Below are 18,435 nucleotides of genomic sequence, written 5' to 3'. Positions count from 1 at the left end.
TGACTTGATAGGGGGTCAGAGTGTAGGAAAATTTTCATGGAAATGGGTCTCTGGGCCCTGGTGATGGAACCTTCCAGAGAAATCAGCTGATTACCATGCCGTCTGAAGAAAGCCCCGCATGTGGCTGACACATGCCTGAGCATCCTAGGGGCTCAGAAAGCGAAGAATTGCTACCTTTTTATCTAATTCTGAGGTCCAGAGCTCTGCTGATACGTATTTGTCTTGTAACTGAAAACCCTTATTGAACATGAGTTTTGGCTCCCCCTGGGAGGATACTCATTAGTTCAAAGTGTTTGTGACCCTCTTTGTAAGGCACTAGGCATGGATGCCGATGAGTCTCTCCTCCCCCTTCTTCCCAGAGCTTTGATTTTATTTGCATGTAAGGTCTTTTGGCAATTTATTGAATATAAAGGTGAGGCTAACTTAAAATGTGTTCACTTTCTCATTCTGCCTCTGCCCCAGTTTCAAAGGGCTCTCGTACTACATTCCACATTCGAAGCCTAGCATGTGGCATGGCTGTAGAGCCACCAGCCATGACCAATTCAGAGCAGAGGTGGACAACAGTTTTTGAAAAGCAGAGCTTCATGGCCACATAGAATTAAAGTTTCTCTCCTGATCATTAAAAGAAATGAAGGGGGTGGCGCCTGGGTGGCTCAGTTGGTTAAGCATCCTCCGACTGTTGATTTCAGCTCAGGTCATGATCTCAGTCGTGGTCATGATTTCACAGTCGTGGGATCGAGCCCTGTGTCAGGCTCAGTGCAGAGTGGGGAGCCTGCTTGGGATTCTGTCCCTCCCTCTCTCTCTGCCCCTCCCCTGCTATTGTTCTCTCTTCCTGTCTCTCTCAAAATAAATAAACTTTAAAAACAGGAAAAAAGGGATGAGGAATTATGGTACTCAGTGGCTATATTTGTTCTGCTTAGCAAAGGAAATATCACTCACGATTGGCCAGTGGACGGTCTTAGAATCGAATGATCCATTTCAGTCTGACCCTCCTTGCATTTGTTCAAATATTGAATAATTATTCATGATGTTGCAAATTACTAATAATACCTTCAGGCCTTTATGCCTTATCCTGTGGCTTAATAACTTCAGCTAACGTGATCAGACAGGGACTATCACTGAGGCCCACAGTGTCGCACGATGGTGGGACAGACTCTACTGACGGGATCTTCAGAATCACTAGAAAATCAAGTTGATCAGAATGTTTTGCCGTGCCTGATTCTTCGTGTCTCTGAGAAGAGACACGTGTTGGCTTCTCTCGCCCCAAAATTAACTTTCTAAAATCAGCAAGCCGATTTAAGGAAGTATTAATTCAAAATTTGCTCAACACGCCTGAATAATACTAAATTTAATCCCAAACATTGAATTTATAGCATTATGTGAGGGAAAAAAAAAAACATGACTTTCAATGAGTTTTGTTTCACCTGCTGCCAAGTCAAAAGACAAAGATTCACATCGAAATTGTGTGTGACTCTTGAATCTTTTGTTCATTGGCATGTTCGTCATGCTAACGATCCAATAATGCAGCACACTGTAAGCCTGTTTCTATCAAGTCACAAGAAAACTGTGCTTATCTTTCTGTTTGTAAAGGGCCCTTTGCTAGTTTAGACAGACCTATCCATTTCGACATTGTGTCCTACTGAATGTTTTCTCTCTCACCTGGGGTAAATTCCCGTTGCAATTGTAGTTGTCTTTCCTTTTCTCGTCTAAACATTGAATTTTGGAAGGAATTGGATATGGTCTTCGATAATCATCTTACAAGTTGGTAATAACTGAAAAAGAACTGCTTATGAAGGTTATTGACTTTAGTTTTCTGATTCATTTCACCCTCATTATATCGAGTTCTTGAAGACTGGTATTAAATTAAATGTGCCTTGTTACAACACCTCTCGATGCAATAATGCAGGAATGTGTGTAATTCATGGTTTGGAATCAGATTCTGACCGTGGTGTTAAAATTTTTCCGCAAAATACATTTCCTTTTACCAGCTCATGAGGAAAGGAAAGGAATGACTCTGTGGATTATTTCTTAGGCCATGATGAGTTCCAAAAGTTATCTTTAGATCTGGAAGCACTTTATTAAAAGCCCTTACTTCAATCTCTTGAGTCACTGGGCTTTTGCCTAGATGGTTCCTTACAGGTGCGGAGTGTGAGGATACATGTAGTTGAATACTCTTGTGTAAGTCTACAGGTGATACAGTGATATGGCCAAGTTGTTCATAATACTGGCAAGCAGTCAAGATCTTAACATAGTCTGTAGGTGGCCAATCTTCCACTTCCATACCTATGTGCACACATGTGATTGCATTATTGCTGTTCAATGATACCTTCCATTCCAAGGTAGTATGCCTCCATGCCAATTCAGTACCTTCCTAAAGTAATGACAAGCCTCACTTTATTGTTAAATATCTGAAACAGAGGTCCGGGCTTCTGGGGATACAGGTGGTAGGTTTTAAAAGTTATTTTTGCACTCAGTTCAGCAATCACATCAATATCCACATGTTTCTGGACACAGGCTGGGGGCAGGATCGCTCTCTGAACTAGCAAATGTGTATGTAAGAGCTTCTCTCCTTATTATTAGCAGATAGCACCGAAGAAAACACTCTGTTGTTTTCGTACTTTTATCTCAGTAACATTTCATAAACGAATAGGGGATTTTCCTAAGCATTTCCTTCTTTGTTTTAACGTGTCAATTCTACTTCTCGCATACAAATTGATAGTTTGTTTTTTTAAAATGATCAAATCGGTGTTGTGACTGCTTGAGAAGAAAACCGTTTGGGCTCAGTGTGTCCACACGAGTAAAAGTCACAGAAGGTATGATTGAATACAGTTGAAGCTATTGTTGATTTTAGAGCCTATAATGAGGGTAAAATGCTCAATCCTGTAATACTCTGTTTTTTACCGAATGACCATGTGACATAGAGTCCATGTAACTTTCCTGCAAATGTCTGAGCTTACTTGAAGGCATTACTTTAATGGTCTTCCTCACTGTCAAACGTAATGCTGTGACTTTGGTTTGTTCTTGCTTATTCTTACCTTCTGTTGTATTGCATTTATTCCCTCAGGCCTGGACCCAGTACTCTGGGCCTGGTTCTTTCTTCAAAATAAAAATAACAAACTACAGTGCTTCTGTTCAAGGATATAAGGCCCAATTCATTCCGTGTGCAACTTCACGGATGGAGGCTTCAGATACGGTCTGAAAGCGTTGGGCAAAATTACCTACCTTCTGGCCATGTTTAGTGATGGTCACGCAACTAATTTTAAACAAGCCAAGGTGTTCCATTACCTTACAACGCACGAATCCAAAAGATCACGGAAGACATCATGTTATGTCGTCCAAAAGACACCTCAGCATTTGAAAACTTGAATGTACCTTGAAAGTGCTACTATGTTTTTCCCCCGCAATGATGGTACAGTTCTCGTAGCATCGGCAATACGTACGCTGGGTCTCTTTTCTCTGATAAACTTAACATAACGCTCAAGCTGACAAAGATGGGATTCTCAAATTTCTTTAAGTCTCTGGACATTTCAGCTTCCTCTGCTCCTTTTAACACAGCAATATGTTCTTGCAGGGAGAAGATCAGGCAAGGCAAGGCACGGACAATCCAGACCGTCTGTGCTTTGTGTCTTCTGGTCAGTATGGTTCTCCTCACATTTCAGTGAGCAGCCGGAGTTCCTTATTGACCAGAAGCCCAACAGCGCTAAACCATATCGGCCATGTCTGCCGTGCCTCAGTCTGTCCCGTGCTACGTGTAGAAACAGCCAGAGTGGTGGTGGTGGTGCTGTTTTTGTAGTTGGTTTTTTTGTTTTGTTTTGTTTTTTTAATGTTACCTGCCCATTTCCTCCTTGTGGCAACGCGTGTGTGTGTGTTGTGTGTGTGTGTGGGTGGGGGGGGGGAGGGGGCGGGGGAATGTTTTTTGTGTTTGTTTAACTCTTTCAAATGTCTTGCCATGTATGCTCTGTCCCCTGTGTCACATGCGGAGCAGCCAGGTCTGCAGAGTGTAAAGTGAAGTCGAAGTCGGTGATGCCGATTCTTGGTCCTGAATCAGCCTAATTGGCGTCTCTACCACACGCTGGACCCATTCAGACAACACCAAATCCTCTACTTCACTTTGGCCTCGTCTAAAGGACCCAAATTGCCGACTTGGTCTGAGTTGTGAAACTGTAACCGTTTTCCATCCACTATTTTGGCCATCTTGGTAACAAAACTGGTTGCTGCAGAGTTGATCCGGTGTTATCTGTGTAAAATTTACAATGAAGAAGGAAGAGAATATCAGATGAACCCAGCAGTGGCCAGTTTTCTTACATGGCATAGACAAGGCCTCATGCTCTGTAGACCCGGCCACACCAACACCATGTAGTGTTAGCCCAGAATGAGTTCTCTTCATCTCTTGTTTTTCCCCCCCTGCCAACATCTCTTGCTGGTCTTTTGTGGACAATGTGTATATCGGTGGGGGGGGGCAGTTCACTAATAAGCCCTTAATGATCTCATCTCTCTTGCAAGAAATAAGTAAATATTTTGTTTTGCTTAGTGGTCAGGAGTGGAGATTATTATTTGTTTGAAACGGATAGTGAAGAGGAGGAAGAGGAAGAACTGAAAAAGGAAGATGAAGAACCTCCAAGAAGGTCCGCTTTCCAGGTAATTCTGGGGTTGGGAAAACCGTGCCCTTTGCTGGTTGAAGGGCTTTTCTTTCCGACAGACCTTGAATGCAGGCCTAGACTTCTTCTGCCATGTTCACGTGTGTTATAGCTTCCAGAAGCTTCTAATTTCCACCTGAAATCATCCATCCCTCATTAAACTGTAACGCTGCTTGCCCTCAGCTTCGGTGTAATTCCTGCCATTCAAGAACACTGTTCCCACCAGGTGTTTGCTCCCGTGCATCAAAAACCTTTCTGATGCTATAAACCAAAAATAAAGCTTCCCTGGGTGAACTTTATTTTTCTGTTACAAGTAGAAGGTGAAGAAGACTTCTCTGGCATTGCTCTGGATTGCTTGAGCAGACTTCCCATTTTGAGACGTGAAATAGTTGATCATAAAAATAAAGCACTTGCTTTGTTTTGGAACCAACGGCCACTTCCATGTTACCTCAGATTTTGCAAATCCATTTCATTTGTGTTGTCAAAGGTTTGAGACTGTACTGCAGTCATGAAAACAGCCAGCACAGTCCTGATTTTTTCATCTTAGCTGCCTTTCCTTTTCAGAATGTGCCACCTCATTCTTGGTGACATAGCTCACCAGCCTAATACGGTGTACCCAGTGATTGTCTAAGCAATGCTTGTTAGCGATGAGGACTTGTCAGTAGAGTTACACATGGGGTGAAAGCTTGGCATATATTTCTTTTACCAAAGAGTCACTTGTGAGGACTGTTCTTTCCCGTTCATTACAATCCAAGACATATGGAGCGATACCCATGAAGCCGCATGATGTGTCCATGAAAAGGTCATTGTCACTCTGCTGACCGGGTCTCCTCAAGCTGCAGGGTTACATCCACCCCTGTATTCCCAACGACATTGAAGAACTAAATTATTTATGGAGCCACCTTGCTCTGATGCTTCCTCGCTGGCCCCATCGCTACTTGAGTTGTGTCTCTTAAAGGTGGTGTCTGTGCGTGTGGCTGGCTCGTCAAATACCGATGACCTGACGTGTGTATCTTTATTCTCATGAGTTTTCCTTATAACCATCACTCATTCAGCCAAGAAGAGAACATTCCTCACCGTGTTTATGGATTACATGCAATGGCTGACTATTTTCCTATTCTGAACCGACAAGCAAAGCACATTTGTTCCGGCTTCAGTGATGGGGCACGTTTTAACCTAGCTGATGTAACTGTAGAGACAAATTCATACTGACGTCATATGTAAAATTGTTAGTCTTTGATGTTTTTCTACTAATCACTCTCGCTTTGTCCTTCTTTGTAGAGAGCTATTGGGAAGTTTGCGTCGGCCATTTTAGCCTTGCCAAAGTCTGTCATTAAACTTCCCAAAACTATTCTTCAGTATTTAATCAGAGCTGCAAAGGTATTTGATGTTTCACTGACGTGTGGTGTGTGACCCTCCGCTCTGTAGAAATTTAGACAAGCAGATCCCTGTCGCCTCCATCTGCATTTTCCCTGCTCTATAGGTCGTACAACGGAGGAAGTATAAGAACTTAAAATATTAGGGAAACATTTCCAAGGAGAGTTTTGAGAAGCCAAATTTCTTACTATTTCATTCTTGTTCTTCAGTTGACACAAGAGCCTATCAAGACATAGAGAGAGAAAATGCAGATACGTATCTACTCTGTCCTTCTTGTAGTTTGGCCTACGTCACATCTCATTTGAAAAGGGTCACATCTGGTTGCATGCGTCAGTCATGATGTGTAAAATGTGTGATAATTGTTCTCAGAAAGCTGGTAAAATTATGACCAAGGTAATAGAAGACTCATTTTTCTCCACCTTCTTGTTGGCTTCCCTTTCAAGTCTCCATCTTCCCTCAATCGGATATCGTCTTCCGTTTTACTCTCCTGCCTTTGGTACAATTCCTCACAAGACCGTGCTGCCATGTACGGTCTGTGGAGTTTCTCACGCCCATGTCACCAGAGAGAGTGCGGGATAAACTGCGAGGAGGCTATTTGTCAATTAATCTAATGCACAGCAGAAAGTATCCAGCTACCTGGGCGGTAGCCACCCATTATTGGAAATCATAAATAATGAATTACTGTTCATGTACTTTGTAGAAAGCTGGTTCTGTGCACTTAGTCTGGGCAGGCACTTAAACTCTCAGGTCTTTATGCTCATGTGTTTAGCAAATGTTTGGATAGTGAGAGGGACCAGTGCTTCTCCCATTTTACCTGGGACCTTATTTAAATGCAGGTTATGGAAATTAAGCAGGTCCTTGAAATTCTGTATTTCTCTCAAACTCCCAGGGGACAGACAGCTGGGGGTCCATCTTGAATAGGATAAATTCAAGGTTAAAATGCCAGCGTTCTGATTGCTAGTTTAATATTCTATGTTTTAACTTCCCTAAGATTCTTTTTCTTTTCTCTTTTATGACTACCATATAAGTCTCTCCATTCATATTTAAGAATTTATATGAAAGATTGCAATGTAATTATCCCCGTCTTAATTTAAAAACAAAAACAAGAAACAAAACAACTTCTTTCAGACAACATAAAGAAAGTCCTGGGTTACACATGAATCAAAGGACAGTCTATTAAATTTAACCAATTTCCGTTAAGGTTCTCCATTCGCTTCAATAAAGTCCTCTCCTGTTTGAAAAATTAAATGCTTTTTGCATAGTACATTATCAGGAAAATGAATCTCATTCCCCCCCCCCCCACTAGGTAAGATAAGCCTAAGATAAAAATCATATAAGACTTAAGATAAAATTTAAGGTAAAGTAAGTGAGTGAATAAATGAATGAATGAATGAATGAATAAATAAGTAACTAGAATTTAAGATAATGTTGAGAATACAGACTAATAATGGCAATTTGAAGAAACCAAAGGTCATTTATGGACATTTTCTTGTATTTTTTGTACTTATGGTTAGTGGTGTGGGTGTCCCATGAACTTGAACAGTGGTTATGGCTGCAATGTGAGAATTGAGAAGTTTCAGTAAGAAACTTCCATTTCTCCACTCAATAAGAATTGGGATTTTTCCTCCTACTTTGTCATCACCATTTCCTGAAACAGACTGACCCTCTATCAAATGTTCCTGGCACTATACCGAGTTTGTAGCTCCAAACGTCAACATTAAGATAATTTACCTACAAATAGGGACTCCTCATAAGATTTTCTTCCCCTCTCTTTTTCCCCCTTCTTTGAATTATGTAAATTCTCATCTTAGTGAGACAGCTTCGTCATTTGGGATTATAGGTAGAACCAGGAGTTTCCTTTTAATAAGGCAAAATCTTTTTTTTTTTAATTTTTTTTATGTTTATTTATTCTGAGAGAAAAGTAGAGGGAGAGAAAAAGTGGGGTAAGGGCAGAGAGAGGAAGAGAGAGAATCCCAAGCACAGACCTGATGCAGGGGCTCAAACTCACAAACCATGAGGTCGTGACCCAAGCCCAAACCAAGAGTCTGACGCTTAACCAACGGAGCCACCCAGGTGCCCCAATAAGGCAAAATCCTAATGATACTCCCCCATCTACAAGAGTTCTGCAATTCTGTCCTAAATGACCCTTGTCTCTCTCCTTCTCACCCTCCTTCCCCATTTTTCTCCAGTATAAAAGAATTCCTCCAACTTGTATACCTAATGCATTCACAAACCCTGAATTACTCTTTTATTTTCTATCTTGGGGATTCTGGCATGATCTAAAAGCAATATGGTCATAACCCGTTTTTTTTAAAGAAAATGTCACCGTATGTTGCTCTTAAACCTGAAAATTTCTTGCATCTAGCAGTTCAGATTTTTTTTTAAAGAATCAATATTTTGTGGAAGCAAGTTTGCTTATTAATTTACTAAACCTCAAAGATATTCTTTTTGGTAGGTGACAGGTTTAATAAGCAAGGGAACTTACATATTTGGCAAAGATATTCTTTCTTCTTCTTTAATTTTTTTTAATGTTTATTTTTGAGAGAGAGACAGAGACAGAGACAGAGCATGAACAGGAGAGGGGCAGAGAGAGAGAGGGAGACACAGAATCCGAAGCAGGCTCCAGGATCTGAGCTGTCAGCACAGAGCCCAACGTGGGGCTTGAATTTACGAACCACGAGATCATGACCTGAACCGGAATTGGATACTTAATCAACTGGGCCACCGAGGCACCCCCAAAGATATTCTTGATAGAGTTCCCAAGTAGCATGCTTAGTAAACATCTACCATAAATTCCTTCATGTGGTCCTTCTTTGTCCAGTGTCAGTTCATTTCTCATTTCTCAAAATACATTTTTGGCAGAAAATAGGATTATTTTTTGCCTCTTGGATTTATTATTATTCAGAAACAATACAGATGTTACACTTGTGTTAGTTGCCATTAGATTCAGATTTCTACCATTGGGAAAAAAGAAATTCTCTTCCTTAGTCACCCATGACTTTTACACTTCCGTACATCAAAAAGTTGGGTCCCTCTTTATTTTTACTGACCTCACAATGCCTGTGGTTTGCTTACACTGTGTTTTCCAAGGATTCCTGAAATCTGAAAGTCATACAGAGTACAGTGAAAGTGTCTGGGTTTACAAAGTGCCCCCACAAAACAGCCCTCCAACTTGAACATCATAATAGAAAACCCAGCTTCCCTGAGACCCAGGTGGCTTTGTGGGTGCATGAGGAGCATGCCTGCTTGGCTTCGTGATTACAGATGGCTGACTTTGTTTACCAGGGTTTTTTTTTTGTTTTTTTTGTTCCTTCTGCATGATTTGGGAGACTATTGGTGGGTGAACTGTTCAACATTGCTCTGCGGTGGTTATCGGTTTTATATTAACATAACCGTTTTCAGCTCTTGAATGAAAATGACAAAAGGCAACCAAGGTCACCACAGTTTTCCTTCCAGAACATTCTGGAATAACTCTGTAACCTTAATAGCGCACTCATTTTTCCTCTCCAAATACTAATCAGTCTACAGAACCCTTTCTCAAGTTGCTGGTCATAGCTGTTTTTCACAAGGGAGAGCATCAGATGTACTAAACTCTTTTCCCAAAGTAAATGAGTAAACGGTGTTTTGTTTTTGACTCAAAGTTTATTAGTGAGGGGAGAAAACCACTCCAGTGACACTTAGCAAGAGGTCCAGCTTATTCCTACTGTGTGCAATACAAAAGAGTCAGTCACTGTCACAAGTGGTAGTGGTACATGGGGACTTGGGGGGAATGATGGTCACCCAAAGTATCTCCTGACTGTGATACCAAATGAAATACACTCCTACAACATCTGTTTTCATATTTTATTTCATGATCATGGAAATAGCACAGGTCAACTGAGAATACTGAGGGATGTGGGAGCAGAAGATTTAGTTTGTGCTGGCAGAAAAATATGTATATATTTCCAAAAGTCAGGAAGCTTGGTGTTGGTCCCTTTTCTTTTCATTTAAATATTAAAAAGGCAGAAAATAATTTAATTTTCTCCCTTCAGTTTGTTTATCAAGCCTGGATCACGGACCCTAAAACAGCACTCCGACAGAGGCGCAAAGAGAAAAAAAGGTCTGCAAGAGAAGAACAGAAAAGAAGGAGAAAAGGATCTGGGGATGGTGAGTGTTGAGTGAGCGCAGGGCCCAGCCAGCACTCTCTGTCCCTGTGGCCCTGGGATCCCAAAGGGAACCACAAAGGACAGAAGCTTTGGAGGAATGACATTCTTACATTCTGAGGAATGCACAGAGTTCTACTTGTCCTTCGTTGCTTGTGTCTGACCCTTGGAATAAATAAAAATGTAAATTTAAGTTAAGGTACATTTTATAAAATAAGAGAGAGAGGAACAAATTAAACTCAGAGTAGAAGGAAGAATTAATGTTTTAAACAGATGTTAAATTATAGAAAAGAAATACAAGACAAGATCTATCGTTAAGTGAAAAGTTGTTCTTAGAAAAAACTAGTAAAATGGGTAAACCTTTGGAAGTTTGATTAAGAAGAAAAGGAAAAACACAGTATCAGGAACCAAAAATGGAACTTAACTACCAATGCCATATCCCACATCACATTTGAAAACATACGATAGGAAAACATTTCTAAAGAGGGGAAAAACTCCAAGCTACAGCTAAGCACCAAAAGTGGAGTGAAAGTTCAAGTGGGGCACTCAGAAAAAATATTTGTATTATATATATCAGACTAAGAAATAGTATTCTGGATATATTAAGGACTTCTAAGAAGCAGTAAAAGAAAAGTTCAACCCAATAGACGAATAGATGTGAAAAACAATTCACAGATCAGGAAACGGAAATAGAGGAGCTCAGCTTCACTACTAATAGGAGAACCACAACCCATATTTTGACATACTGTTGTTTTGTTGTTGTTGTTTTTGTTGCTTTACCTATTGGATTGGGAAAAACCCAAACATTCGTTAATTTGTTAACATCACCATTTGGAGTTAGTGGGAAGAGAAGTGTTTGTATGAGTTACAACCCATATAACACGACGAGCTGTGTCGTAGAGTAGTGCATCCCCTTTGAACAGCAATGTGTTGATATCTATAAAAATGTTAAATGTCCATCTCCCACTACAGATCGATCCCTCTTCTAGATGTGTGGTTCAACTTGAAGCAATATCTGCACATGTGCACAAGGACCCATGTCTAAGAATACCTATCAAACATCATTTGTTTTGTTAATAACAAAAACTTGGAAGCATTCTCAATGCCTACATAAAGAAGAGTCAAGTAAATTATGTTACTATATATTATAAAATTCTATTCGGTAGTTAAAAAAGTGAGATGGATTATAGCTGATCCTAGAACAATGTGGGGGTTGGGGCACTGACCCTCACACAGTCAAAAATTTTGTATAACTTTTAACTTCCCCAAAACTTAACTAATAGTCTCCTGTTGACCAGAAGGCTTACTGCTAACATAAACAGTCAACACACATTTTGTATGTTATATATGTTATATACTGTATTCTAACAATAAAGTAAGCTAGAGAAAGGAAAATGTTATCAGGAAATCATAAGGAAGACAAAATATATTTGCAGAACTTTACTGTATTTATTTAAAAAAAACCCTCCACGTATAAATGGACCTGCACAGTTCAAACCTGTGTTGTTCAAGGGTCAGCTGTACTTTAAACTTGACATACTGTTAGATGAAAAGTACTGTGTTACAAACGGCAGCACATTATGAAACCATTTATGAAACAACGGAAACCAGCGTTCCTCAAGACAGTATTTTGCATTTTTAATGCATGCATATAACGGTGTATAAATGCAAGAGAAAGATCAGGAAGAATACTTATTAGTTACTAACGGTGGTTACTTCTGGGGGAGGAGTGGGGAGACTGAGATTAAGTGGTATGATTATCTGTTATATTTTGATTCATTACAAAGAACATATACATCGATTTTTTGTGTGAAATTAAAAATGTATTCAAAAATCAAAGAAAAGCATAATTACTAATGGAACTCTAACTGCACAATCTGTCTCCTTTTTGACCATTCTGCCCCCTGCTACCTCCTGGTAGCTTTAATTTGATTTTACTTTATTGGTTTGAAAGACAACATGAAGACACAGCCAATGTAACAAGTAAGCAGTCAAGAGCTAGATGCAGAATCTCCCTTGGAAACCCACCCCCACAGGTGCCAAAGCCTCAGAATATGTAGTGTTCATTTCCAGTCCTTACTTATGTGTGTGTGTAAATATGCAGGCACCATTTCCTTTGTTTACTTTCAAAAATGAATCCGGGCTATACAAATCGCTCTGGGGTAATCATTAGCAATGTATCATAAACATTTCTCATATTAAGTATTTATAAAACTATATCCTCCTTTTTTTAATGGCTGCGAAATACTCTACAATATGGATATGCATAATTTATTCAACTATTCCATCACTAATGGACATTAAGTTTGCTTTCAAATTTTTGCCACAATGAATAATGCTATCATAGATATTCTTGCACAGAAATTCATACAGTCATACATACATGTGGGTGTGAATGTGTGTGTGTGTGTGTGTGTGTAGTGTAGTGTAGTGTAAAGCCACAAAGAACACAAACTTTCCACAGAAAAGTCATCAAAAGTGGGATTTCTGAGTTAGGGGGTGTGACTTGTTTTTTTACTTTAATCTATAGTTTCCCAAAAGGTTTTAGAAATGTATACTCCTACATGTAAGGGATAGGAGTGTCCATTTCCCTGTACCCTTACCCTATAGGATGTTATTACTTTTTTTTTTTTTACTGTTGGTCTTTCTTAGGGATGACAAATGACTTTTGTTTTCATTTGAGCTTTCCTAACTAATAAGACTGAACATTTTTTATTTCCTATTTTTCATGGCATTTTGCTTCCCAATCTAAGATTTAAACATTTTTATCATTTTCCGTAGTATCATTCTACTGGGTTGTTTGCCCTTATTATAGGGACTATTTATATGTTAGGGATAGTATCCTTTTTTCATGTGTTACAAGTTTGTTTCCCCATCCAATTTTTATCTTTTGATTTCGTTTATGGTATCTATTATCTAAACAAGTTTTAATTTTTTGTGATGTCAACAAGGTCTCCATGTCTTTTTGCAGTTTCCAGGTTTCCATGTTGCTTAAGAAAGTCTTTCCCCCACATACAATACAAATGGTCTCACTTATTTCCTCCCAAGTCTATTTACATGTTGAATTTTTATTCCATGAAGTAGAGATCTACTTTGTTTACTTTTACATAGATAGGCAATTATGCTATAGCCCTGCTGACTACATGATCCTCCCTTTTCCGAGTGAATTTGAATGCCACTTTTGTCAATATTAAGCTCCTAATTATTCTTTGGTATGTTGCTGGACTCTGGACTTTGATCCACTATCCTACTGTCTAGCTCTGGGTCAGTGTCATCTGTTGAGTTCAGTAGCTTATAGAGGTTTTAATATTTAGTGTTGCAAGTTCCCCTCACTACCCCATTTATTTTTCCAAACTTGTATTTGCTCTTTTCAGACATTTGTGCTTACAAAATTCATTGACTGGCTCTAAAAATGTGTCTTTTAGTCATCTTGTAAATATCTCGTTGCTCTGTGTCATGGCGACTATTTCATGCGCAGATGTTGACCTTCAGATTGAAAACAGCAATAATTAGAAGATACTGGGACTGAAATAGAGGTTTATTTATTTCTTTAATAAATATTTATTTAGCCCCTTCTTCTTTGGTAGAGGGGCTCATCTCTTCCAGATTACTTTCAGACGGAAGAAGCACACCTTCCTAAGTGCCAGGTGTTGCCATAAGTGCTTTCTGTGCAGTAACTCATTTGTCCTTACAACAGTCCAAGGCATTTTACTCTCCTTGTCCCACAGATGAGGAAATGAGGTACCAGAGAGGGAAGAAACTGGCCTCAGGTCACACAGCCATCCAGATGGGTCTGGAATTCATGCAGGCATCGTGGCTCCAGACCCTCTATCTTGACAAATGGGGAACACAAGTATAGGGGAAAATCCCTTACGGTGTAGAAAGTACAGAGTTTCATTTAAAAAATTAAGGACAGAGGGGCGCCTGAGTGGCGCAGTCGGTTAAGCATCCGACTTCAGCCAGGTCACGATCTCGCGGTCCGTGAGTTCGAGCCCCGCGTCAGGCTCTGGGCTGATGGCTCAGAGCCTGGAGCCTGTTTCCGATTCTGTGTCTCCCTCTCTCTCTGCCCCTCCCCCGTTCATGCTCTGTCTCTCTCTGTCCCAAAAATAAATAAAAACGTGGAAAAAAAATTTAAAAAAAAAAAATTAAGGACAGATAAAATAGTGTGGGACTAGAAGGAGAAAGGAGAACTTATAGCTGGGAGTGTTAAGGAATGCAGTGCTTCATGAAAAACTCTTCTAACAGAGCCTGACATCCTGCCAGAAGAAAGCAAAGCCATGTATGAAAACTAAAGGGCAGGTCAGCTTAGTTGATAAAGACAGGATGTGAAACAGAGTAGTGGAAAACAGCATAGAAAGTAAGTTTGAAAAGATTAATTGAAGTTAGATTGTGAATGGTTTTAGTACCATTAGATAAAATACATGGGGCCCAGTGAAAGTTGGATTTTCTTTTTTACATAAACAACAAATAATTTTTTTAGCTTAAGTATAATGTGGACATATGGTATGAGACCTGCACTAAAAAAAAAAAAAAAAAAAAAAATGTCGTTTTTCTTAAATTCAGATTTAACGAGGTGTCGCATATTTCCATTTGCTAGATCTGACATCCATAGCCTGGAATAAAAGACTAAGAAATAAAATGAAACCCTATAATGCCGTTTTATGGGGTGACACACTAAAATATGTAACATTACCCCGAGGTGCTCAAAATTAAAATTTAATGGTATGTCTCAGGAGTCAGCACACTTTTTCTGTAATGAGACAGATAGGAAGTAAATGATTTAAGTTTCGCAGATCCTAAGTCTCCGTGGCAACACATCTCTGCCAGTGTAGGGTAGAGGTAGCCACAGACAATATGTAAACATATGGGTGTGGTTCTGTTCACTAAAATCTGAATCTCCTATCATTTTCACATGCCAAAATATTGTTCTTTTGGGGTTTTTTTTTTCAACTATTAAAAATATAAGAACCCGGAATTCATAGGCCATTTAACAGTGGGAAGCTGGCAGGGTTTATCCAGTGGATTATCATTTAGTCATTCTCAGTTACACTTGATTCTTATTCTGGAGTGGAGTAAAGAGAATCTGAGAGCTATGAATTCTTACAGCTTTCCCCCCGAGAACTCTTAAATTAGGCAGAATATTCTAGATTTAATTACAAAATTCCTTTTAGTCCAGGAGGGTAGTGTTGACATTTAATTTACCCTAAAAGGGTGTAACTCATGTTTGTTCAACACACTTCGCAGGTCCTGTGGAGTGGGAAGCCCGAGAGGATGAACCAATCAAAAAGAAATCTGATGGACCAGGTAAAAAAATAAAGACAAATATGAGCTGGGGGAAATTTGAAAATGTTGCTTTCCCAGAAGGTATGTCGTGGAAGGCTGCCTAAAAACAATTAATCAAATACTGTTTCTGGACTCTGATTAAATAATCAATGTGTCATAAAATCTCATCTCTAGTGAAATTTCAAAGTGACTCCTAAAGGTAGATCTGACCTTTACACTGTTGGCTCAAATGTTGGATTAGAGTCAGTTTGTAAATTCTTTTATCCAAATACCTATGAAAGGGGACTTGGGGGAACACATTATACATGTCCCATAGAAGCCATCAAAACAAAAGCACAAAAGATATTGGCAATTAATTTTAAAGAACATAGAATGTGTTTAGTGAGAGGTAAATACAATTGGGGAAGTGAGAGGTACTCTGGAAACTTAGGCCAAAGTCCTCACTTGATGAAGGGAAAACCAAATCCCAGTGAGTTTGCTCAGGACTCTAACAGCTACTACGTGACAGAGTCAGGGACAGAATCCATGTCATCTAACGTCTAGCTCCGTCATGGTGTCACTTGGGCTTCATGTCAGATGTGACTGGGAGGAAGATTTCTCCATGAAGGAAAAAAAAAAAAGGCAAAACAAAAGCCTCCAACTGAAAAAAACTCAAAGGCCTCTCCAGTTCCATAAACATGCCATTTCCTCTGTGTCCCCAGGGTCGAACTCCTGTGTGTATTATTTATCTACAGGCAAGATTTTGAGGCGTTCTGATTCTTTTCACAAATACTGCCAGGATGCCATTTGCTGACCCAAAATGAGACTTCCCGAAGGCTGTCTAACACTATCTGTGGCACAGTTACTTTACCCTGAACCCCCATTTCCAGATTATTTCACTCATACATATGTGAAGCCAGATAATTCTATTATTGCTGCAAAACTTCATAGAGTAATAGTAGCTAACACTTTAGATCACACATCTTTGCCGGGTGCTTTTCCAAGAGCTTTAAGGCATGTTAACTGTTTACTTCAAAAAAAACCCCTCTCTCCCATTTAAGAGATAAGAAACTGAGGCAGAGAAAGATTAATTAACTTTGCCAAGTCTTTCCAGAAACCAATATTGCACTGTCTAGAAACTAACTGGAATTTAAATAAAAATTTGTAAAGAAAATAACTAGAGAAAGAGAGGAAGAAAGGAAGGGAGGGGAAAGAAAAGAAAAAAAAGGAGAAAGAGGAGAGAAAGGAAAGAAAGAAAAGAGGAGAAAGAATGTAAGAAAGAAAAAAAGAAAAAAGAAAGGGAAGAAAAGAAAGAAAAAGAGAGAGAGAAAGAAAAGAGGAGAGAGAAAGAAGATAAAGAAAATAGATGGAAATAAAGAAAAGAGAGAAAAGAGAAAGAAAAGAGAAAAGGTAAGAAAGAAAAGAGAAAGAAAAGAGAAAAGGTAAGAAAGAAAAGAGAAAGAAAGAAAGAAAAAAGTAAAAGAAGAGAAAGAAAAAAAGAAAAAGAAAAGAGAGAAAGAAAGGAAAGAAGGTGAGAAAGAAAGAAACTTTGCCAAGTCTACACAACTACCAAGGGGTAGAGTTGGAATGTGAACACAAAAGATCTAAATCCAAAGTGTGTGCTCCTAACCATTATGCTTTACTGCCCCTATGGCTAAAAAAATAAATAAAACTTAAAAATGCAATCTCACATGTTAGTTTGTGATCACCAAGTTAATAAAGTATGTTATTCGTGTCTCCAACACAGCAATTTTAGTTTTGCCATCAGGACCAGCCTTAACAAAACTGGAATAATCATATGTATCATCACCACCTCTCAGGCAATAATTGTGAATGTGAGAAAAAAATAAATTGTCAAAAATGTAAGATGCTAAGTTTAGTAATAGGTGTAACCTCCAAGTCCCTCAGCCTCTCGGGCTCAGACTCTCTTTTGGTGTCTACACAAAGCGACTACAGATTCCATCCAAAGCACTGTAGGAAATACATATCTTGGTCAAAATTAAACCCAAAACGGGCTGGGGGGGGGGGGACAATATAGGTGTCCCTGGCTGCCTCTGGCTCAGAACTGCTCTTCAGTGGCATCTGCAGGACCTCACTCTATTCAGCTTCATGTAGCTGCTGGTCCCTTCCTGGGCTTCTTTGCTCAACGGAGGATACTCTCATTTCCTTCCTTCCTCAAGTGCGCCTCTTGAAAGACTGTTAGGTCTGACAACATTTAATGAGGCTTTGGGGGAGAGCAGGGGTGGGGAGCAGCAGAGACAGGAAACAACTTTAAAGGGAAAGTCAGTGATCACTACTCCTACCTCAGTGTCTCTGCCCAGCTGGTGCCTCTGGAGCCTGGCTCATTAGATCATTCCCGCTTTCTTCCCCAGGTACCAGCTGGCAAGTCCAAGATCCCTGTTCCTTCAGTAGGTAGAACTGTTCAACTTCTTTGTCTCTGCCTTGCCCGCCTGGACTCTGTCCTGAGGCCACGCCGCGCTGTTAGCTCAACTTCCTTTTGATGGTTCTCCTTTTCAGAGCAAACCTTTCCCTGAGAGAAATTCTGCCTTCCTCCTAGGCAACCCAATTCACAAACATTTTTTTTTTTTTTTCTATTACAAAGTTAAATGCTGAGTCAGACTGTGGGCTTTAGAAAGAGAGAGGATTAGTGGTGAGTCATGAAAGGGTCACATCTGATTGCGCTGGCTGGATTCGAGATTAGGTAAACTATACAACCTCCGGGGTCAGATCCCGCCTGCTGTTTTTATATGGCTTGTTAGCTAAGGATGATTTTGATTTTGATTTCATTGTGTGGTTAAAAAGGTCAAAAGATATGAAAATTATGGAATTCAAATTTCATTGTCCGCAAATAAAGTTTTATTGGAAACCCAGCCGTGCCCATTCATGGACAATGCCAACAGTCTACAGCTGTTTACACAGCACACCAGAAAAGATGAGTTATAATAGAGACAGTATGGCCTGCAATCAGATCCTGTCCAGCAAAAGGATCCTACATAAGTCCATAAAGGCTAATGCCC

At 39.7% G+C, this 18,435-nt stretch overlaps 1 protein-coding gene across 18 annotated transcripts in view; it reads left to right on the top strand.

The window, feature by feature from the left end:
* Positions 1-18,435, top strand: part of PIEZO2 (piezo type mechanosensitive ion channel component 2) — a 472,860-nt gene that overhangs the window by 406,790 nt on the left and 47,635 nt on the right. For 10 of the 18 annotated variants that reach the window (XM_045458713.1, XM_045458718.1, XM_045458711.1 and 7 more), the window contains 4 exons: positions 4,532-4,638; positions 5,919-6,017; positions 10,046-10,160; positions 15,401-15,460. In XM_045458713.1, the coding sequence (XP_045314669.1) occupies positions 4,532-4,638; positions 5,919-6,017; positions 10,046-10,160; positions 15,401-15,460 (381 nt within the window). The remainder of the gene's footprint in view (positions 1-4,531; positions 4,639-5,918; positions 6,018-10,045; positions 10,161-15,400; positions 15,461-18,435) is intronic. The other 8 variants (XM_045458723.1, XM_045458719.1, XM_045458722.1 and 5 more) reach the window with 1 other exon arrangement.

This window comes from Leopardus geoffroyi, chromosome D3 (genome assembly GCF_018350155.1).
Source record: "Leopardus geoffroyi isolate Oge1 chromosome D3, O.geoffroyi_Oge1_pat1.0, whole genome shotgun sequence".
Lineage (NCBI taxonomy): Eukaryota > Metazoa > Chordata > Mammalia > Carnivora > Felidae > Leopardus > Leopardus geoffroyi.
The sequence above is the reverse complement of the archived record's forward strand: the minus strand, read 5'-3'. Positions and strand labels throughout refer to the sequence as shown.